Genomic DNA, 24,384 nt, shown 5'->3' with positions numbered 1-24,384 from the left:
ACCAGTACCAACAGTTCAAGTTTTCTGAGCTTTAAAATATATTAAACATAACTGAAGGTCTGAATTCTGAATACTTGAACTTCAAAAGTTTTAATAAAAGATAGGGTCCTTTTTTTATTGATTTATTTTTGTTTATTTACCAAAGGTCTTCGCCCCTTATAAGACACAATGATGAGCAACTTAAATTATTCTTCAAATCCAGAAACACTGGCTTACACCAAAGTTGCATGCCTGAAAAAAAAAAAAAAAAAAGATCAATAGGTACTTGTGTTACAGCAGAAATTTGTGTTTACATAACAAAGTGGATAGCTTTAGGTATTTTGGGTCATATGTGGCAGGAAAGGCAGGAGTGGAGGCGAGGGTAAATTGTAGATTGAGAGAACCAAATGGATGCCTTGGGGGATTAAAAAGTTATGAGAAATAGGGATCTTGGAATGGATACATGGGGGAGATTGTATGAAGGGGTGATTGGGCCGATGACATTGTATGGGGGGCAGAGACTTGGAAGATGCAATGAGGAAAAGCTTAAATGTATTTACCTAGTTGTATTATATGGGAAGGGGAGCTATGCTTGTGGTGACCTGTTTTTGTATCTCACAAGATAAAGTTTGTTCTTAAATTCTTGTATTGTGTTTGCACACACTATTTCTTCATCCAATTTGTTCCATATATCTATCACTCTGTGTGGGAAGCTGTTCTTTTTCAGGTCTCTTCTGTAGTTATCCTTTTTGAGTTTCATTGCATGTCCTCTTGTTTTTCCTCTGTCCCACTTTAATAAGTCCTCTCTATCAAGGCATTCTTTTCCTTTCATAATTCTGTAGATGGTTAGTAAGTCCCCTCGTTCTCTTCTTTGTTCCAGGGTTGGGAATTCCAGTTCGGCCAGTCTTTGTTCATATGACAGGCTTGAAAGTGTTGGGGCCATCTTTGTTGTTGCTCTTTGTATTCTTTCTAACTTTCTTATATTCTTTTTTGTACTGGGTGACCATATCAGTGCTGCATATTCCAGTTTTGGCCTTCTCAGTGTTTGTAATATTTTCTTGATCATTTCCTTATTTAAAGGCCATCTTTATTGATCTCAACAAATTGTATGTTTCTCCGACTATTTCATTTATATGTTTATCTGGCAACATGTCTTTGGTGACGTGTTTGAGATGAAATGTCTGGGAAGTATGGTGGGGGTTGATGGGTTGGATTGGATGGGAGGCGGGGTGAGGAGTGGAGGGGGAGATGGCAGATGGGGCTGGTGAAAGTGCTAGGATGGTTTGGACACGTGGAAGGAGTGAGTGATGAAGGTTTGGTAGAAGCGGTGAGGAGGGTGGGTGGTGGAGTGGGTGAGTTTGGGGTGGAGGTGGGGGGGATGACCAACGATGAGATGGATGGATGGGGTGAAGGGGGCAATGAGCAAGAGGGGAATGTCTGTGGAGCACGGAAGGGAGAGGGCAGGAGATAGGGATGAGTGAAGCATGACATGATACTATTATGCTAGGAAGGGATAGGTGGGGGATGGGGGTGTTTATATGTGAGTGATATTTTGATGCAGCCTGAGGGGATTTCTCCCCATCTCTTTTTCTGCATGAGGGGATGGAGAAGGGGGTTGCCAATTAAGTGAAGCAGCCTTACTGTGGATGTACTGTGTCTCGCTACATTGCCTCTGACCTAGGTCAGTGGTTGGGATACAAGGATGACCCATCATCCATGAGGAGCTGAGATGGGAGGGGGAAAGGATGATGGATGGGAGTGGAATAGGTGGGAGTAGGTACATGCCTTTGACTTGGCTATCTCTCTTATAAGGGGGAAAAAACTCTTGATATTTAGATAGATACATAACACAACTTTTCTTACTGTTCCCTTCTAACTTTTGAAATCTAGATCATCATGAGAGGTTGGTACAATTGTGCTGCTACTGTAATACTCACACATTGGACCCTGCAACCCAGGCTGCGAGATGAGGCATCAATATACCTCCAAGGACCATTTGCAAAGGATGGTGTACAAGTAGTGGCAAAGCTAGTTCACCTATCATATGAATATCATGCAGAAGAAACTGCAACATTGGGATACCTGAAAATTAGAAAATGTATCAGACAAACTACCATTTACATTATGATAGTGAAACCATATCCATCCAATATTCAAAACTGGAAAACTTAAGCAATCACAATTTAGGGTGGAAATTATGGTAATATATTTATAGAATAGTTTCCTAATTTTGTTCTCTACTGCTTGGAGCATTGTGTACATTCTGCCATTGCTGCTTAGCTGAATGTACCAATGTATTCAAATTGTGCCCTTACCTAAATCATCAATCATACCATAGGTGTCAGCCAAATATAAATGAAGCAGAAAATGAATATATGTCAAGAAAAATGAGAACAAGCACAACTTGATGAAATGGTATACTGGGTCATCTACTTTATACAAGTCCAAAGTTCCTTTTTTTATGAATAGAAGAGTGTGTGTGATGCCTTATGTAAAAGACTTGTCTTTACACAACTAACTTGGAAGATTAAAGACAGATTTTATAAGTTTCCTGGTGAGGAAAATTTGAGTATGCATGTAGCAGACCCATCTCTCATACCACATGCTCTTGGATTTTTTTTTTTTTTTTTTCTTTTTCTTTTCATCTAAGTCAGCCTTTACTCACAAAGTGATGGTATGGAATGGGAGAAAAAACAATAAAAATAGCATGTTATATGAGTGCACAGAGGGTTTAGGGAGACATGTCAAAATAGTATTGGGAGATCTCATTGCTAGGGGAGGAGATGAACCAATAGATGGAGTGGTTTGGTAGTATGGAGAGTCATGAAAAAATCATAGTGGTGAGTTGATGGTAGAGATGTGTCTACAGAGTTGATGATAGCAAACAGTTTTTAGGAAGGAAGTCAAGCATATGTACACATGGGAGAAGGTGGTAGATGGAAGGGTAGTGGATAGGGCTTTAATGGACTATATTGTGGTAACCAGGAGAGAGTAGGAAGAGTTTTGGATGTACGTGCTCTTAGGGGAGAGAGTGGGGGAATATCAGATAGTTTTTTGGTGGAAGGTAAGTTGAGAATGGAGGATAGATGGAGAAAGAAGAAAAGGACAGAAGGTAGGGAGGTGCTTAGAGTAAATTGCTTAAATGAGAAAGAAAAGTAATACAAGAAGAAGCTGAGAGAGGAGTGGGAGGAAGTGAAGAATAGAGTAGAACTGGGAGTGGAGGAGGAATGGGGATGTTTCAAGGAGGGAGTTACAAAGTGCAGATGGAGAGATGGAGAGATGATAATGGAAGAGATGGCAGTAAGAGGAAGATGGGCAGAGTATTTTAGAGAGTTGCTAAATTGAAGGAGGATAGGGAGGGAAAGGTAGTTGCAGTGGGAAGTAGTAAGAAAATGACAGTGATAAATAAGGAAAATGGAAGGGAAATAACAAAAGAGGTGAATACAGTTATTAAAATGATGAGAGCAGATAAGGCACCTGGGTTGGATGGGTGTCATGCACAGTGTCTATAAAAGGGAGGTACAGTGATGGTGGACTGGCTGGTGAGGTGGTTTAATGTTTGTCTAAACGAGGGTAGGGTGCCAGGGGACTGGAGGAGTGCCTGTATAGTTCCACTTTACAAAGGAAAAGGGGATAAGTGTGAGTGTAGTAGTTTTAGAAGGATCAGTTTGTTGAGTGTAGTTGGTAAGGCTTATGGGAGGGTCTTTATAGGATTAGGAGAGGAACAGAGGGGGTAGTTAGTGAGGAACAGTGTGGGTTTAGGACAAGTAGGGGTTATGTGGATCAGACTTTTGTGGTAAAAGGTGCAGATGGAGAGATAATAATGGAAGAGATGGCAGTAAGAGGAAGATGGGCAGAGTATTTTAGGGAGTTGCTAAATGTGGAAGACTGGGATGGAAAGGTAGTTGCAGTGGGAAGCACTAAGAAAATGGCAGTAATAAATGAGGAAAATGGAGGAGAAATAAGGAAAGATGAGGTGAATGCAGTTATTAAAATGATGAGAGCAGGTAAGGCACCTGGGTTGGATGGGTGTCATGCAGTGTCTAAAAAAAGAGGTACAGTGATGATGGACTGGCTGGTGAGGTTTAATGTTTGTTTAAGAGAGGGTAGAGTGCCAGTGGACTGGAGGAGTGCCTGTATAGTTCCACTTTACAAGGGAAAAGGGGATAAGTGTAAGTGTAGTAGTTTTAGAAGGATCAGTTTGTTGAGTGTAGTTGGTAAGGCTTACAGGAGGGTTTTGATAGGATTAGGAGAGGAACAGAGGGAGTAATTGGTGAGGAACAGTGTGGGATTAGGACAGGTAGGGGTTGTGTGGATGAGACTTTTGTGGTAAGGCAGATATGTGAGAAAGCTTTAGGAAAAAGTATGGATGTTTTTTGGGCCTTTATGGATCTGGAAAAGGTTTATGGCAGGGTAGACAGGAAGGCACTGTGTAGTTGTAGCTGAGTGACCCCCCATATTCTATAAACTGGTTTGATATTATTTTCTGTGGTTATTAATAGAGTGAAAGGGAACAACTAGTACAGCTGTAATTTCAATTTTATAATGTGAGTATTGTGATGCATCATTGAATAATTGTACATCAGGCAGCTAATGCTGCTCATAAGACTTGTATTGAAGACTTGTATTGCTCATAAGATTTGTATTGAAGTGGTTAAAGAAAGTGGGAAAAAATGGGAGATAGGCCAGTTATTTGTTGATGACACTGTGCTTATAGCAGGATCAGAGGAGGGATTAAGGAAGTTAGTGATGGAGTTTGGGGAGGTGTGTGAAAGAAGGAAGTTGAAGATAAATGTAGGTAAAAGGTGATGAGATGTGCAAGGAGAGAGGATGGCAGCAAACTGGAAGTGAGTATTTAGGGAAAGAGACTAGAGGAAGTGGATAACTTCAGATACTTTGGGGTGAACGTGGTGGAAATGGGAGTAGTGAAGATGGAGGTAGAATGTAGATTGAGAAAAGCAAATCCTTGGAGGATTAAAAGTGTAATGAGAAATAGACATTTGGGAATGAATACTAAGAAATTGTATGAAACAGTGATTGTGCTGACAACACTATATGGGACAGAAACATGGAACATAAGAGAGGAAGAGTTTAAATGTGTTGGAAATGAAATGCCTGAGAAGTATGGTAGGGGTTACTATGCTGGATAGAGTGAGAAATGAGGTGAGGAGGAGAGCGGGGGTGGAAAGGGAGTTGGGAGGTTGATGAAAGAGTACTGGGGTGGTTTGGACGCATGGAAAGAATGAGTTAAGAGAGATGAATAAAAGAGGTGTGGATTGCAGAGGTGGCGGGAGTGAACATGAGGGAGTGACCTAGGATGAGATGGGTGGATGGGGTAAAAGGGGTGTTGGAAAAGGATTACAAAGGATTACAAAGGCGGAGCATGCCGACAGGAGACGTTTTGGTCCATATCTAGGTCGGATGTGAAAAAAAAAATAATAATAATAATAATATATAAAAAACTATGATAATGTAAATAACAAATAAAATACATAAATAAATGCATAGGTATAGTTAAATAATAAACAAACAGGTAAATAGTAAATAATAATGAATTGACATATAACTAATAATAAATGAAAATCAAAACAGACAAATGATAACAAAACAAAATGGGAATGTCTGTTTAGGAAAGGAGAAAACAGGGGTGAGTGGAGAATGGTTGTGTATGGATGATGCTATGATGCATGTAAGGTGGGTGGGGGATAGAGGGGGGGGAGTATGTGTGAATGATATTTTGATGCAACCCTAAGGGATTTCTCCATCTTCTCTTTTTCAGCAGAAAGGGAAGGAGAGGGGGGGTCACTGATTAAATAAAGAGGCCTTGCCATAGATGTGCTGTGTCTTACTGCATTGCCTCTGACCCAGGGCAGTGGGCGAGATGCAGGGATGACCTGTCATTCAGAAGGAGCCAAGAAAAGAGTGAAGGATGGTGAATGGGAGTGGAGTATGTGTGCATGAAATGAGTGAGAGTGGATTTATGATTTTGACTTTGGCTACCTCCCTTATAAGGGGGAAAAAACCCATGGTATATGTATGGATAATTTTTTTCTGGAAACAGTCTTTATTAGTGTTAAGACTGCAGGTTCATCAGCTGCTACAAAGTCTGCTGATTTTCTGTATTCCGTACTCCATGAATGCCTAATTTCCAGTTTTCATGACAGATTTTGAGTTTTGTGGGAGAAAAATACATAGTGGGGGGGAGGGTGGTCCCTAATCCCCCCATCCCATTTAGTAGCCTATGACATGCATGGGATAATGGTGGCACCATTCTTCCCCCCCCCCCCCTATCTTCTATCTTCTCCCTTCCTTCCTCAACAGACATCCCCCTATTTCCCAATGCCGCTTTTGCCCCATCCATCCATCTCATCCTTGGATGGTCCCTCATGTTCACTCCCCCCATCTCTGCCTTCCACGCCTCTAATGGTGTGGTTAAATCTGTTTTTTACTGATGACATAGACCTAACGGTGTCTTAGCTCTATGACATGAAAAATAAACTTGAGAATCAAGAAAATACAAATCTATAAGAATACTGTATCACTCAACTCTAAAGTTCAGATATCTAGCACACACAATTTCCCATGGATACTGGATAGTCAGGGTTACACTAAACATATTTCACTGTTATACTCCTATCCTTGTATTGAAAATTTATAAAGAAGCAATGGTCTTCCATAAACAGTATGCATATGATATTCAAACTCACCAAGAGTAAGAGATTTATGAGTGGAACAAAACATTATGGCTGCAGTATCACTTCTTGAAAAGTGTCCAGTAAACTTTCTTTGTGTCAACCACCAATAGGAATACAAAAGGAAGGACTGCACTCCACATACTGAAATAGAACATCAGAAAGGAATCCACTAAAATTTATTGAAATAGTTTAATTTGTATACTATATTGTTCCCACACAATTAGGTCTTCATACTAAAATTGATGACTCATTAATTACTTACAAGTTATCAAAATAATACCAACACTGGGTAGCATGTTTTCTATTGCTGCAGATCTAAAAGTATCACAGAAAGTTGAAAAAATAATCAGAAGTAGCATGCATTGCCCTAGAGGGCTTCTTTGGAATGAAAGAAATAATCTTCTGTAGTAGCCTTTGTGTTGCAGCCATTGTCCAATGCATAATGGTAATAAAACGGTGAAAGATAACTGCAAACCAGTCGATGTCAGAGGAACTGAAGCAGATACTCCAAGCTAAAAAATGAAAGGGGAACAGTTACTTTGCTACCAGCAAATGTGTAGGTAATCTTCAATAGCAATTTATTACTTCTAGTCAACATTTTCATTCATTACCATTATGTACAGAATTATTGGTGTAAAGATCAAACCCAGTAAACTGCCTAAAACTGAGTTGAATATAGCTGCACCCTCATTGCCATTGCAAGCTCTGGTTAGAATAATGGCTGATGAAACTGGAGGAGGCATGCAGGCAACTGCTAACAACCTGAAAATTGACAGAAAAGACCACATGAAATATTTTGAATACAAAACCGGATTTCTTTAATTTTATTTATCTAGCAACAGAGTACATATATACCAATGGCATTTGCCTCTTGCAAGATGACCAAGTCAAAACCTGCCTTCACTCTTTATGAAAGAAAAATAGAGGGGAATCCCTAGTTCTCTCATTATGCATAATTAAGCTGCCTCTTTTGACATGCATAAGAATATGACTATAACATTTTTCTCTCCCTACACCACTGCATGTGCATGAAGAAGGTTTACCTAATTGTAGTATACAGGAAAGGAGCAACACTTGTTGGGTCCCATCTCCTACTTTCCAATTTATCATACCTAGCCTTAAGTTCACATACAGTTCCAACTTACATACATACATATACCAAGGCCTTTTCCCCCTTTCAAGGGAGGTAGCCAAAAAGAAAAAGGCATAAAATCATTCCCACCCATTCCATCCCTAAATACACTCCCCTCCCCTCCACCCTCCCTCTTATCTTAGCACCTCCTGGATGACAGGTCAGTTCCAACTTGGTTTATATAATTCCCAATTCTCAAATTAGATTTGATTCCTGTATTGCTCTAGCCTGGGCTACATCCCCTTCTTAGTTATTCCAATTATTTATGCATATGTATATGGAAAACTGTTTTTCTTCACATCCCTTGGACATGTGGTCTTTCTTAATTTGTTCTCATAACCTCACAGGAAGTCAGACTTTTTAATAATATGTCTAGAAATGTTTTAGAAGGTATAAGGAATATGTTTAAAGTAATATGTTCGAAAAAAAACATTTGGTCGTGGCAACAACTCATCAAAGGCATATGGGTACACTATGGGTGGATGGTAAAATGAGCTTTGGTATTCCCACATTATGGCTAATTTTACAATGATAATCCCACCACTCCCTACTGGAGACATTTGGCAAGCCTTGAATAGGGGTATATAATGAGAAGGTAGGAGGGAAGAGACAGTGTTGGTTAAAAAAAAAAAAGAAAAAAAAAAGAAAAAAAAGAGAGAGAGAGAGAATGACATAATCCCATCAGTACACTTTGATACACCTTAACTCAGAACCAAAAAATTTACTTGGGAAAAAAAATGTAAAACTAGCTTTATTCCCTTCAAAATTTGTAAATCTAAAGTTCATTTCAAGGTCTTTAACCCTAGATTACTCGACCTGTGCCATTTGGGACCACACAGTACGCAATCATATGATTCAAGCTGTATGGTTTTCACACAAATATCTAATTGGCAACTTTTATTATTTATATCGTCAGTACTGACCTAGAAACGAGTGTGAAAATACGTGCCTTTGTACTCTGCCTATATACAAGCTCCAGGTAAGTTTCAGTGATTCCATATGGCACAGGTCGAGTAAAATAGGTGATTTTATTGAAAAAAGAAAGATAAACATATGATATAATGTGTGTTTACATGACGACTCAGGAGAACCTTTGAGACGTGTTTTAGCCATAAATGAACACGTAGGCAGCTAATCAAACACCACCAGAGGCGCCACCGTCGATGACGAGCACAATAGCGCGTCATTTTAAGCGCACGCCATTCAAACGTCCAACTTTACATACCGCGGGAAATTTCATTCATAAAAATGTTATGCGAGTGTATTTACTACGATCGTAGTAAATTTCAAACAATCACATCATCAGTTACATGTCGGTACATGAAAATATAAGGTAAACGTGGCGGCCTGCATTCATCAGTAAATCGAAAATTTGTTTATGTTTCAGCGTGAAAATGAACTAAAAAATCCAGTGTACTGGCAACAGACCAAAATGAATTAAAACTACTAGTCTCACGGATTATTATAATACCAAAACAAAGGCAGGGTGTTACGGAAGAGCTGAGAAATCGGTGGTACTAATTAGTTGTTTTTTTCTATCGGGTCGGATTATCGGATAACAACAACGTCAAACGCATTGCGACATTTCAACCGCCGATGTAGACGTGTACTGGTACTCTAACCTACTGTAAGGTAGTATATTCCAGTTATATCTTGCTATTGAATATTGTGTGAATAACAGTACTTGCTGATATGTCATTCCTGGGGCCGTATAGTGAGAAGTTAAAGTTTGGCATAAAGGATGCAAACTTCCTGAAAGATTGCAATCGGCTAAAGTAAACATCAGCCATGTGAACAATGGTACTGTCCATGTGATGTTTAAGTTCATAAAGAAACACAGACTTCCTTGGAAAGCTGTTTACTGTGCACTCAGCCATCAAATGCCAAGTCTGAATGAAGTAATTGAGGTTAACCTCAGGCAATCATTCCACAGGGTGTCTGAGCAGAGAAAAAGGAAGCATAGTGAGGTCCGGACAATTTTTTTTATCAAAATTGTATTGCCCACCCCAGAAATCTGCATCTGCAGCTCTGGCTACAACTGAGGCTGTGCATAGTGCAAGTAGTTCTGATGCAGATTTCAATAGTGTAGCAGAGAAGGAAGCATAAGGGAAATTAGCTGTAGAGTGTAGGGAACTGAGCAACCTTAAACTGAAGCTAGAGTGTAGGGAACTGAGCAACCTTAAACTGAAGCTAGAGTGTGAGAACATAGACCTGTCTCATAAGCTGAATGAATGCAGGCAAGAGGTAATAGCTCTAAGGCAACTACACCCTAGTCGAGCAAGACAGGCCTTGAAAAGAAAAGATTCATCAGCAGCATCGGGGAAGGGAAAGTATACTGTGATGAAGAAACTCAAGAAAAATGCTCAAATGAACAATTTTATATAAAAATTTAGCCTATGGTTGCATTATTTGACCTATTTTCTTTAAAGTGCGCAATTCCCATGTAATTTGACCAATGAGAAGTTATGTTTTTATTCTCGGCAACATTACCGACCATAGCTACGAATACCGTCCAGCCCGCCATCTTATCTATGATCACTAGTGGTAGGGATCAAATGGCACTCTATTTTCTTACTATTATTAGTGTAATAGACATATAGTTGAATTATTTAACTATTTTATTTGAAATGTGTGATTTTCATGTAATTTGATCAAAGAGAAGTTACGTTTTCATCCTCTGTAATATTACGGACCACAGCTACGATTCTTCCAGCCTGCCATCTTTGATCACTTGTGGTATGGATCAAACTACACTCTATTAAGTTTCTTACTATTGTGTTTTTAGTGTAATATATTGCATAAGTTCAATTATTTCAACTATTTTCTTTAAAATGTGTGATTTTCATGTAATTTGACAGTATTCGCAGCTGTGGTCGGTAATTTTGCAGAGGATAAAAACGTAACTTTTCTTTGATCAAATTCCATGAAAATCACACATTTTAAAGAAAATTGTAAAAAAATGCAACCATATGCTAATTTGTTACGGTATTCGTAGCTGTGGTCGGTCATTTTGCAGAGGCTAAAACATAACTTCTCTTAGATCAAATTACATGAAAATCACACATTTAAAAGAAAATACTTCAAATAATTGAACTATATGCAATCTATTACACTAATAACACAATAGTAAGAAACTTAATAGAGTGAAGTTTGATCCATACCACCAGTGATCATAGATGGCGGGCTGGATGAATCGTAGCTGTGGTCCGTAATTTTGCAGAGGATAAAAACGTAACTTCTCTTTGATCAAATTACATGAAAATCACACATTTTAAAGAAAATAGGTCAAATAATGCAACCATATGCTAATTTTTTATATAAAATTGTGCATTTCAGCAAAAACCGTCCTTGTTCGGGTTTGGTTGGCTATTAGTGAGTCGGACGGTATTCGTAGCTGTGGTCGGTAATTTTGCAGAGGATAAAAACGTAACTTCTCTTTGATCAAATTACATGGAAATCACAAATTTTAAAGAAAATAGGTCAAATAATGCAACCATATGCTAATTGCTAATTTTTTATATAAAATCATGCATTTCAGCAATTGCCAGGAAAACTGATCTATAACATTCCTCAGGTCCATAATAGCCTAGAAACAAACGCATGATTTTTTTTGTCCAGCCAAAATATATGTGGTCCATATAGGGTTAACACTAGTGGTGTGCAGGTAACAATGAACTTGAAGCACTGCACGAAGAGACAGCGTGTTGGCGGTACACATGGGGAACACCTGGTGGCCACATCACAGAATTAAACCAGCCGCAAAACTTGATTTAATTTACATTGTGTTATTCTAAATAATCTGAGTAATATGAAAAAATGACTAGGTTTTTTTACTTCGTGTTATTCCAAAGTCACATATTCTAAACATGCATAAATCGAGAAATCCCTGTATGCGTATTTCTATTGCAATCTTCCGATAAATAAATACATACATAAACATTTGAGTAATTGACTACCTATTTGGGGAATTAAAGCAGGGAGTGTATGAATCTAAATTCTAATGAAATACCTTTAGCTAGCAATGATGCTTCAAAAGTAGTGTCTTGGAAGATCTGAATATTTTTCAGGCATTTGTGGGCAGCCATGATCATACATTTTCTGTCATTGACTCCAGGTCTGTTATCAACAAGTATACATTTCAAACAGATTGAATAAATAACTACAGTTTAACCTCTTCAATATGAGTCAAATTCTTGTATTTACCTAGTTGTATTATATGGGAAGGGAGCTATGCTCATTGTCCCATCTTTGTATTTTCAGCATCAAGTTTGTTCTTAAATTCTTGTATAGTATTTGCACACACCACTGCCTCATCTAATTTATTCCAGATATCCACCATTCTGTGTGGGAGCTATTCTTTTTCAGATCTCTTCTGTAACTATCTTTTTTGAGTTTCCTTTCATGTCTTCTTGTTTTTCTATTGTCCCACTTTAATAAATCATCTCTATCTAGGACTTCCATCCCTTTCATAATTCTGTAAATAGTCAGTAGATCTCATCTTTCTCTTCTTTGTTACAGGGTTGGTAGTTCCAATTTGGACATTATTTGTTCATATGTCAATTTGGAGAGTGTTGGTGCCATCTTTGTTGTTGCTCTTTGTATTCTTTCTAATTTCTTTTTAGTACTGGGTCATAGTGTTGCAGCATACTCCAATCTTGGTCTTATCTGTGCAACTAATATTTTCTTTACCATTTCCTCATCCAAGTAATCAAGAGCCACATTAACTTACCTTAGTAAATTGAAGGTTTCTCTGACTATTTTGTTGATATGCTTGTTTGGTGACATGTCTTTGCTGATTACTTTTTTTTATCCACTGTGTCTCTGACCCAATTTTCTTTTTCCTTAATTACTTTAATTACCATTTCTTTGGCATTTTCTTCCACTTGTACTATTTCCTTAAAAATTAACTTTTGATTTTCTTGTTCCACTTTCCATTGGTTTTTTATTTCTTGGAGATCAGTCTCCTTAATCATTTCTCCAACTTTCTTGGTCACTGCTTGTATTTGTTCTTTCACTTCTTTTTTCAAGGCCTCATTTTTGTTTTTGTCTTCATTTTTCATTCTTTCATTTTCACTTCTAATTATGTTTAATTCTTTCTTCAGATCATCAAGCTCCTTGTTTGTCTCGTCATTAGCTCTTTTAAGTTGAACTATTTCTCTGTACATTGCCCTGTACTCAATTTTCAAATCTATTGGTTCATCCAACAAATCAGTAATATCCCTATTTCTTATGATATTTTTGTACCTAGGTTCTCTATCCAACTCCAAACCTCTACCGAAAATTCCACCTTCTCTTGTAAACCCTGAAAATGCATAATTATCCAACCTTTGATTGATTTAGGGTTTCATTCATGCAGGATCTTTTTGGTATTACCCCCAGCAACAATTCCACTATGCTCACGTCCAGACATCTCTTTGTTGGTTATTTTTTCTTCTTTTACTTTTGTCTCCCTCCATTTTATGTATTTAGCACTAATTTTTATAATAATTATACCATTTTGGTCACTCGGTATGCACAACTCCCTTCATGTTAGTAAATACAACTAGAGGTTTCCAAAATATCTTAGTAAAAATGTGCTGCACAGCAGATCTCTTTTCCAACTGTCTGATTCCGCCTGTCGCTCACCCGAAAGTGTGAGCAGCATCAACTCTCTGATGTACAATGATTCGATGATGCATTGGAATACTCGTTTTATAAAATATAAAGTTACAGCTGTATTACTTGATCTCACTCTATTAATAACCACAGAAAATATGATCAAGCCAGTTCACAGAATATGGGGGTCACTCAGCTACAACTACAAAATAGATATAATCAAGACATTGATGCAGGTATCCTCATATACCCACTCGCACCTCATGATGCCTATGTAGGCATCATTGTATGGAAGGGGTTAGAGGAATCCAACTGAGAATTACATAGTTTCAAAACTTAATGAAATGTTCTCAGCTGCCAGTGATGCTTGCCAGAGGCTAACTGCCTTCTTTATTTCATGGACTCCGAGTGTCATTTACACATATATACCTGTTTCTGATTAAATAAACGACTATCACATTTGGGTAATCAAAATATAGATTGTGCTTGATGTTTCTGATGGCTCTCAGCTGCCAATGGAGCTTCACAATGAGCATCTTGGTGGTTACACCAGACATGTTCCAAGCATATTCAGGCAGCCAAGGTTATACATTCTCTATTTCATTAAATCTTGGGTTGTTACTGACAAGTACCAACTCATTTCATACAAAATGAATACACCTAGGTCTCTTAATCCAACACTCCCTAACCATAATTTGTGCAAATGTTTGGGCCCAGGACATGAACCCACTTCAGGAATTGGTGGTGTTTTATGTTGTGGGCCAATTCCTGAAAGGGATTTATGTCCTGGGACCAAACATCCACACAAGTGACAGTTGGCGAGTGTTGGATTAAGAGACCTAGGTGTAAATGACTACCTATTTGCAATACAGTATTAAACCAAAAACAGCATGATTTTAAATCCCTGATGGAATGCCTTTAGTTGGTAACAATGTTTTAAAAGAAGTATCTTGGCAGTTAACTTGGAAAGTTGGACACTCCCTGAGTGTACTTGAGTAGCCAAAATTACCCTGTAGCCAATGTGTTTAGGTAATGTCCAACATAACTACCAAGGTGCTCTTTTTGAAATGTTACTGGCAACTGTGGGCATTCTATCAGGGATCTGAAATCATGCAATCCACAGTTTGATCTATCCATTCATTCTATTTCACTGGGTGCTTGCTAGACGAGCAGGTTAGAGTGTTGCTACTTCTTGCAGAGGTCGAGGTGAGTTGGACCAAGGGGATGGTTAATTAAATTCCATAATGTCTTCTGTAAGGGGAACCATCCTAGCCTCCTGATAGGGGAATGTTCATGACTTTAAACTGAATCATTGGGAACTGAAAATCATAGTCCTCAGTTTGATTCCCTGACGTAGTAGTCATTTATTCAATCTGTCTGAAATGAGTGTACTGTATACATTTATCTATATACCAAGATCATTTTCCTCCTTATAAGGGATGTAGCCAATACAGAGTCACTTACCTACTCCCACCCATTTCACTCCCATCCACCACCCCCTCCATCCCTCCCATCTCAGCTCCTCATGGATGATGGGTCATCCCTGCATCCACCAACTGCCCTGGGTCAAATGCAATTTATACATAAATATTTAATATAAAATAATAACTAGGTCCAATGATAGGTACCCTGATAGTGGTGGTCCTATAAAATGGGTGTTGAAGAGAATCATCTTGTCACCCCATATTCAAAATATATAAATATCCTCACCTATATCTAGAAATGCAGCCTCAAGAGGATGGCACTCAATCTCTGAACCAGGCCCAAGATCTCTAAGAACTCCCCACTTTTTCATATAAGGAGAACTAATAAACAAGGACTGTTCCTCTTCTCTTACAACTAACAAGTGACAGGCACAGACTCAGACTAATACAATATAGATATCAGGCCCGATTTTCTTCCCATGGAGATCTATTGGAGAGCACAAGGTCCATAGCTAGCTATTTAGAAGCTGCAGGCTTGCAGTCAGTGAAACTTGGGGCAACAGTTATAATTCTAAAATAAGGACTAATTTGTTTTTTGGAAAAACAAAACAAAAAACAAAACAAAAAAAAACTACCAGAATGCTCCTCCTTTCTAATCCTTTGTAAAGAAAGCAATAGCAATAAGATGACATACTAATTGTAAATAGTAGTGGTCATGTATGGAAGCCAGAGAAAATTGTATTCTTGCCATCTGTTTTAAAACCCTCTTACCTCTACCTGGAGATGCAGCTTTATACTTCCTCCACCTTACATAAGAGCTAACAACTGGCAACTACTTCCCTCCTCATATTACTGCAAGTCAGTGACAAGGAAATAGTATCACTCTAACAACACAGTCAACAGTCATAAGTTTCTTCCTAGGAAGATCAGGGGCTGCAAGTGAAACTCAACTGTCAGTGAAACTCAAGGGAACACTTATTGCATTATTATAAATACTTTGAGACCCTTACCACAGTACCCTAAGTAAAGAAAAATGCCACAAATATACCATACAGTCAACTTTCCAGTTATGAATATATTTCAACCATTACACTACTAAACTCTCATAAATAGCATTAATATTACTTACCCTCTTGTTATATTTGTCATATTGGATCCAACATCAAATAGATTCTCCATAAGATGACATATTATAATCATCACCATTGGATAACACAGGAATGTTGAAAGTTGTATGAAAGAATGAACTTTGACTTGTGATATGGCCCTGTACATATCCTTGGTCTGGAGTGAGAGGCCACTTAAGAGGAATATGATGAAAACTGCTCCATATTTGACAGTGATTTCTGGGTGGATGTAACCTGAAAAATTATGTATTATAGTTTTCAAAAATATACTTATAAAACATTAATAGTGATTTATGTGAAGTAGAGTAAAAGGTCTTAGATCCAGATACCAATATTCTGGAGTTTGAAGAAGAAGAAAAAAAAAAAAACTGGCCTTTTCCTCTGGATTTTTTTTAAATTGCATAGGTGGTAATTTCTAATAAATCTTAATAATATTCAGTATTTCACCTTCCTATCACTCTTTCACCCACCTTTTTCCATTGTTGTCACTTCCACTTTCTTTACTTTCACTTCTCATTACTGTCTTTGTTTCACTTATTTCATTTGGTAGGCCCTGTTGCCTCCAATAATTTAAGTAAGTTCTGTTTATATGAAATCTTTTCCTTCAGTATACTTTTTTGTCTAAGGGTATTGAAAGTTATAAAGTTTTCTTCCTTTCTTCTGTAAATTCTTATACAACGTGCTTCCCTGAGGTACACTCAAGGAATCCCCCGAAAACACGTATGTTAGGTCCTAGGTGAGATTTGTGGTGACATTGTAATTTCTTTAGTCCAATGATCTTTAATTTTATATCTAAGATCCTTCCCAAAGGGCATGATCTTACAATCATAAACCAGTTGAATTTTCTCCTCCACCCTTTTCTCAATCAGATTTGTTGTTACAAGTCTATATGCAATAGTATTTACTTAAACAATCTTGAATCTCTGCATATCTCACTTAGGTTACAAGATTGTACACGTCAGCAATGAAATCAGGCCCCTGGGCTTTTTCATAAACATAATGTAAAGAGTGAACTTATGCAACTCACTTGCCTTCGGTATTGTTTGTAAATACCTAACCCATAAAAATATAACACTCATATTCTAACCCTCTTTCCATCTCATCTACCAGCCTCTTACAGGGCTCAGCAGCTACCACTTGGTCATCCCAACCAACCCTTTTCTACTACTTTTTTATAGGGCTGTGGCATACTACAATATTATGGAAATCAACATTTGAGAAAATATCTTATACAAGGAGCTAGCTCAATAATTAACACTCTTTCTGCATAATCTGGCTAGAACAAGGTAGGAAAAGAAATATCCTTCACTGGATATTGTCATCAACTTAATGATAACCCAAAATATGCTATAAATATACAACTACTCCAACATGTACAAATATCTGCAACACCAATTACCTACTGACCCATCTTAATCAAATTAAGAGAACAACATTTTAATATATCTATACCAGTTTCAGTAAACTGTTTGCAAAAGTCACTGCTACCAAGGTCTGAGGATGCCATAATTTACCAATAACAAAATCAGGAAAAAGTGTTGAATAATATTTGATGTCTGCTTCCTGATTACAATAAATGATGTTAAGGCAGCAACAACTAAGGGGGGAGAAAAGAACATTTAAGAAAAGAACATAATTAGAAGAGTTGTTTGTGGTAGATTTCAATGTAGGATGTTTTCTTATTTTTAAAGGTAGTGAGTCATTTATCTGTGAGGTATATAACATCGGTTATATGCACAGTGTTAAGGGTGTTAGCAATAGTGGAGTGTCCCTGCACAATTTCACACTTGTCAAAAACTGAGATAGTACATACAATTGATTTCAATCTAGGGCAGATAATAGATACTCTGGTTTTGTTTGGAAAAAATAGGAAATGTGAACTTTCTATATTAATACGAGTAATTTGGTTTACAAATATCTTTTTGTAAAGACAATTCTGTATCACAGACTTATTTCTAACTAGTGAAGCTTCACAAGAAATTTTCAATGCTTCATGGAACAATGGAACACAAAAGAAAAGCATGATCTTACAATACTTAATGGCTGACCAAAGCTCCAGGCCTTCATTGCGTCAAGGAACTGATCGACTAAGGCATCAGGAGCACCTCTTTGAGCAAGAAGCTCCATCAACAGTGAAGCAAGATGTTCGCTCATTATTAGAGCACTAGAAGGTTACAATGAACAGTATCATGCCCACATCAACGCCCTGCAGCAACGCCAGATCACAAAATTCTTACGCCGGCGTGCCGAGACACAACCAGCCAACCCACAACCAGGACCATCACAAGAGGAGGATTCTGGGGATGATGCAGATTATTTTGAGGGTTTTGAGACTCCTGCAGCCATAGATGACTTCCTTGACGAGATACAACGTTGAGTGGGTGGTCAGTAACAAGCCACCCCAGCCTCGGAACCCCTCTAACCCACCCAAGCCCCTCATCACCCTCAAAAAGGTAAAATAAATGTCTATGAAATGTCTATTTTTTATTCTATAGCCTTGATGTGTTTATTATATTACAACACTGGATTGTATATTTAAGCAATTTTGTTAAGGTGAAAACAGTGAAGATAAAGGAGAAATATTGGTGAAGTTGGAGGAAAATTTTTGGTCTGGGTACCAATTATAATTAATACCATTAGTACTTAGTTCTGCTATCGCATTTTCAGCTATTGCCTGGCTTTAGCCACATCAATTAGGCATGATAGCAGGGGGATGGGTGTATGTTATACACTGGTTTCAGTTCTGCAATTAAGATTTCATATGGGAGAATCTTATTTTCCCCATATATAATAAAATGTGGTGCTTCTTCTGTAGCTGTGCTAATTTGGTTATTGAGTGCACATTTAATACAAGGAATCCAATTTCTTATTTCACCTTTCTACAACTCCACTGCTCTGAGGATGATTTACTTGAATATTAATTATACCTAAAATAACCTACATAATTCTTCCAAGATTTTGTTATTAAATTCAGTACCATTGTCTGAAACAAAGATCTTATGAGAAGTGAAATAACAGATTATCTAATCATAGATTACTTAAACAATTGTTTCAGCTCTCTTATTTGGTATGGGCTGTAAAATAAAAAATCTTGAAAGATAACAATTATCAATGGCAACAAATGCATATTTATATCCATTTTCAGATATATATAACTCCAGTGTATCTAAGTGAACTCTTTCCCAAGGTTTCTGCGGTATGGGATATGATAGCATAGGAGCAGGTTTATGTGTATTTCCTTTTACCTCAGCACATTTCAAGCAATTTTCAATATGTTCATAAATGTCTCTCTTCATACCTGGCCAAAAGTATTTAAGTTGTGCTTGTCTATAAGTTTTATCCTTTCCTGGATGAGAACTACAATCACTTTCATGAAGTAATTTCAATACCTCTGGTACAAGAGTTTGTGGAATTACCAACTGATTCACTGGGCCCCTAGAAATATCCTTCCCACTTACAACTGTTTTTCTAAAGTCCATTGCTCAAATGAAATTCCTCTATCTTATACCCCTTTGGTAGTTTTGGAGGAATACCTCATGGATTCATCAAATTCTGGGCTACTTTTTCCCAACTCTTATCTCTTCTCTGTTCTGTTATCATCATTTCCTCATCTAATGTTACTAGTTCTACTGCAGATGAAATTTATCAACCCTGTCATTGGTTGGCTAATATTCCTAGATAATGCATCTGCTGCAACATTCTTCCTACCTGGAATACATTAAAACTTAACCTCATAACAATGAAGTGCAGTTAACCACCTGGCTAATCTGCCCCTAAGATTCTTATGTTTGAATAAGTTCTGAACAGCTGTATGATCGGTCCACACTCTGATTGGATATCCCAGTATCATATCTCTAATGGATTAGTTTCTGAACTATTACAAAGTCTCGATGTGAAAGCTATCGGTTTCAATTTTCCATCTCTCTCTTGCATCAGTATGCCTCCTAACCCTATGTCAGATGCATCAGTATAAAGAATGAACTCTTTATCATAATCAGGAAATATGAAAACTGGAGAAATAGTAAGTTTATTTTGCAACTTGTCCAAAGCTTGTGCAGGTCCCCAAATGAACTTTGAATCTTTCCTCAACAAAGAACTTAAGGGAGTGTCACCAGCACTCATTAAAAAAATTCTGGTGCATGAGCGAATTTTAGGTAAATAAGAAGGAAAAGAGGAGAAAACCAGCACAGCTGCACCCAGCACTCCACAAGCATTTACTAACCATCCCCACCTTACACCTTCTCCACCCATGCCACACCACTCACCCTCACCTCACACCTCAATAGCAAAGAAGAGGAAATTGGAGATTTGCTATACATCGCAACCATCAAACAAATGGTCGCAAAAATTTAAATCCCCGTCCTGTAAAGTTTATGTATTGGTACAATATTTGCATATTTCCAGTCCTGTGGTACCTTTCCTTCTTTGAGTGAGTAATCAATTATATTATATATTTTGTCCATCAGCTCATCTATGCCTTCTTTTAATATCCAATTAGCAATTCCATCCAGTGTGATTTTCTGACATTAAGGTTTTTTAATCAGTCTCTAATTTCCTTCTGTGTCACAGTTATTTCTTTAATTGGGGGGTATCTTTTTGTATTTCCTCCTAGTTTTGTGTACTTTCAATTGTGAATACAGATTTAAAATATTCATAATTTCAGCCATTTCTAAATCTTCTATATATTCATTATTCCCTTGGTGCAGTTTTACTATTTCTTCTTTGTCTTTTAGTTTACCATTCACATACCTGTAAAATAGTTTAGGTTGTTCCTTGCATTTTTTATTACGTCCTTTTCATAGCTTCTCTTTTCACCTCTGCATATTTTTACATATTCATTTCTTAGTTTGATATATGTTTGCCACTTGTTTTTTATCTTTTTTTGCATATTTTCCAAGCTTTGTCTCTCCTATCTTTAGTCTCACTACATTTTTTGTTGTAGCACTTAATGTACACCCTTTCTTGCTTCTGTTTTGGTACATATTTGTTTATTCCCTCATAAATTTCTTTTAATATGTTCCATTTCTTTTCCATCTTTGTTTCATCATTTAAGAAGTTTTCCCAGTCTGCACTTTGAATTTTTTTTCTGAGTTTCTCAAAATCTGTTTTGTTGTACATTAGTCTTCCTTTTCTATGTTTCTCATTTCTTCTCAAATCAGTTTGTTCTCTTAGTTCGAACTCTATTAGTAAGTGGTCATTCTCCCCAATTGGTGTTTTGTATTCTATTCTGTCCACAATTTCAGGCTCTGACATAAGTATTAAATCTAGTCTTGACAGTTCCTCACTGTTTCTATATCTGGTATTTTCCTTTACCCATTGAGTCATTGTGTATTCAATGGTCATATCCAGTAGTATGTTTCCCCGGAGTGCACTGCATGGTTTGCATGCACTGTGTGACTCTGTATTGTTGCTTGCAGTTCTCTTTACACTCGTAGCCATATCTTGCACTAAGTTCTATCTTGCACCAGTCTCTTCACACTCAGACATATCTTGCATCAAGTTCTTTAGTAACGTTGGGTTTTATCCCACTGCTGCCACCACTTTCACCCTCCTAGTCTGTAGGGTGTTGTGGTGTGTCTTAGTGAGAGTAGGGGCCCATACGGGGCTCACATCAATGAGATTATATATTGTTTGTATACTGTAGTGGTGGTTTCTTTGTTGTGTTCAAATGTTGTACCTGCAAGTGATTTACGCACATTGAGTCTAGGTGTGCATTTTGTCTTTATATTTGTGATGTGTTGTTTGAATGACATGGATGAATCGTATGTTATGCCAAGAATCTTGGGTGAGTGTGTGTGTGTGGTGAGGATGTTGTTGATAAAGAGGCATGGTATGTATTTGTGTTAGTGAAAAGTATGGCTGTGGATTTGGTTGGGGCTATTTGGAGTCTGAATTGAACTAAGTGTTGAGTGTGTGAAAGTATTGCTGTAGTATTTCTGTGTCTTTGTCTGCATTACAGAGTGTGCATGTAACTGTCATGTTGTCTGTGTAAGAAGAGAATTTCTGAGGTGTGGGCTGTGGGTATATTATGCATGTATAGATTAAAGAGTGTGGGGAATAGAATGGAGTCCTGAGGTACTCCATTCCTAAAGTTTCTAGTGTGCAATGATTGGTTGTTATATGACACATAGGTATTACCTGCCAAATAATTGGCCAACCAGTAGATTAGGTAGGTAGGTAGGTTGGGTGGGTAAGGGGGGTAGGTAGGTATATAGATAGGGTGTTTAGGTAGGTAGGTAGGTTGGGTGTTTAGGTGGGTAGGTAGGTAGGTAGATTGGGTGTTTAGTTGGATAGGAAGATAGGTAGGTTGGGTGTTTAAGCGGATAGGAAGCTAAGTAGGTTGAATGTTTAGTTAGGTGGATAGATATGTAGGTAGGTGGGCAGGTAAACAGGTAGGCAGACAGACAGAGGCACATTGATTGGTATTTAGATAGGCAAGTATGGAGGCTGGCAGGCAGGTAGGTAGGTGAATAAGTAGCTTAGGTTAGGTGGGTTGGGTTAGGATAAGAAATTATGGTATTACTAAAGAAATGCACACCTACATGATAAAGCAATAGAAAATTAAATATCAATTTGGTAAATTAAAGTACATCAATGTAATATCTGTTTTTCTTGGCAGAAATCAACAACAACAAAACTTGCTAAAAGCGATACACTACTGAATGGAGCTACAACTAGAGCTTCAAGATATCACATTTGTGTCATCTATCCAGTCCCATAAATGTCAGTCTGGCAATAGCAATGGCTACTTCATACAAACCTAAGCAATATATCAAATGTTAATTCTGTATATCAAAATACACCACTCTTGGTGGAAATCAATGTATATACTAATAAAGGAATTCCTGTTGATATCAATCTAAATCAGACCACAAATCGGAAATCCCTCAAGGGACGTGTCCCCTCCGGCCTCTGATTGGCTGAGTGGTGACATCATGGCAACGGAGACAACTGATTGGCTGAGAGTGGTGACATCAGGGTAATGGAGATGACTGATTGGCTGCAGGCGTCTATAAGAGAAGCAAGCTCACTCAAAGGGCCAAGCCCCTGCTTAGTGGGGTTGGGTGCAGTCCATTGCTTATAATAATAAACTCCCATCAACATCCGTGATAATCATAATGAGCCTCTAGGTCATGCATATCCTGTAGGGGGTTAGGTTAGATAGGTTAAGTTCTTTAAGTTGGGTTAGGACAATTTATTATACTTCAATTTCTTCAAATTCTGCATCTATCAAAACACACGATGTCTCGAGGATCTTGTCACAGTTCTATTCAGTAGTGTATCTCTTTTAGCAAAGCCTTTTCTTGGTAGAAATCAATAACTAAACAACCTTTGCCAAAGGTTGTTTAGACTTAGTTACTGATTTCTGCCAAGAAAACATATGTTGATGTATTATAGTTTATACTTTACAAAATATTAAGTTTTCTATTGCTATATCATTTAGGTGTGCATTTCTTTAGATTCACCTAAATGATCTCATGTGTTATCATATACATACTTGGTCTAGATATAAATTTGCTTTCTTGCTCATTTTTGTTTTTAATTCATATTTTTTATTTCATGTATGTGCTGCGTTGCAGCTTCTCAAGAGCACTAAGAAGCTGCAGGGTGGTACTACTTAACTTGTGCCTTTATTATATTAAACTGTTGTATGTCTAATACTGGACAATTTTTACTGAAATTAGGTATGACTTCCGGTTATAATAATTAATGATGGTCCACGCACAATCTTACCTCCTTTAGAACCTATACCTGGTGCAATATAGGCCACGATTATTGTAAGTACAAGGCATACTAGAAACCAATGTTTCCTAATTTTTCTAGCTAAAATAGCACGCATCGTTAATCATGGCCTATATCGGATTTATATTCTTTACTTCCTCCAACACGTCTACATTGCCTGACACTTGTTTATTTACATGAACCGCCGTAATGGTCCTGGTGAATTGTCGTATTAAAAACAAAAAATGTCGTTTAGCAACATTATTAGAAACGGCCACATCAGGGCCGTAACTTCAAGGGTCTAGGTGGGCTATCACTTCCAATATTTTTACTTTCTATGACTCACAACCTTTATACTGAATCATTTCAGCATCTTGAAGTAGAATAAAGTATTGTTAGATCCTAAAAGTTACCCTGCACATCATAGACTTTGGCCTGTTTTTTCTCCTCTCGTCAGTTACGCTAAACTGCCAGTGTCAGTGTATCCATGACCTGGAAACATGGTACTAATGGGAGATTTTAACTGCAAAGAAATCTGTTTAGAAGAAATGACCGTGAAAGGTGGAAAGGATCTATGGGGAAATACATTACTTGATATGACTGTAGAACATACAATAACACAACTGGTAAAAGAAAATACCAGATATAGAAATAATGAAGAACTGTCGAGACTAGATTTATTATTTACGTCAGAACCTGAAATTGTGGAT

General features: G+C 37.6%; 1 protein-coding gene across 2 annotated transcripts; it reads right to left on the bottom strand.

Annotated features, from left to right (window-relative positions):
- Positions 1-106: 106 nt before the first annotated feature.
- Positions 107-23,867, bottom strand: LOC143032813 (sodium/bile acid cotransporter 7-like). 2 transcript variants are annotated; one of them, XM_076197892.1, is made up of 7 exons: positions 23,687-23,867; positions 15,955-16,186; positions 7,286-7,436; positions 6,937-7,186; positions 6,687-6,815; positions 1,917-2,061; positions 107-231 (listed from the first exon to the last, which is right to left on the bottom strand). In XM_076197892.1, exons 1-7 carry the CDS (start codon positions 23,790-23,792, stop codon positions 213-215), a joined length of 1,032 nt encoding a protein of 343 aa, XP_076054007.1. In that variant the 5' UTR covers positions 23,793-23,867; the 3' UTR covers positions 107-212. The 2 variants fall into 2 exon arrangements, with proteins under 2 accessions (XP_076054007.1, XP_076054014.1); XM_076197899.1 differs by lacking the exon at positions 23,687-23,867 and adding an exon at positions 16,423-17,336.
- Positions 23,868-24,384: the final 517 nt, after the last annotated feature.

Source organism: Oratosquilla oratoria, chromosome 1 (genome assembly GCF_046742065.1).
Source record: "Oratosquilla oratoria isolate Oo_2021 chromosome 1, ASM4674206v1, whole genome shotgun sequence".
Lineage (NCBI taxonomy): Eukaryota > Metazoa > Arthropoda > Malacostraca > Stomatopoda > Squillidae > Oratosquilla > Oratosquilla oratoria.
Note: the sequence above shows the minus strand (reverse complement) of the source record. Positions and strands in the feature narration are given on the sequence as shown.

Excerpts from the sequence above, each read along its gene's own strand:
- LOC143032813 (XM_076197892.1), bottom strand. The coding sequence starts at position 23,792 with ATGCGTGCTATTTTAGCTAGAAAAATTAGGAAACATTGGTTTCTAGTA. Across the intron at positions 7,437-15,954 it reads ATGACAAATATAACAAGAGG|GTTGTTAGCAGTTGCCTGCA; the intron begins GTAAGTAATATT and ends GTCAATTTTCAG. Across the intron at positions 2,062-6,686 it reads TCATAAATCTCTTACTCTTG|GTATCCCAATGTTGCAGTTT; the intron begins GTGAGTTTGAAT and ends TCTAATTTTCAG.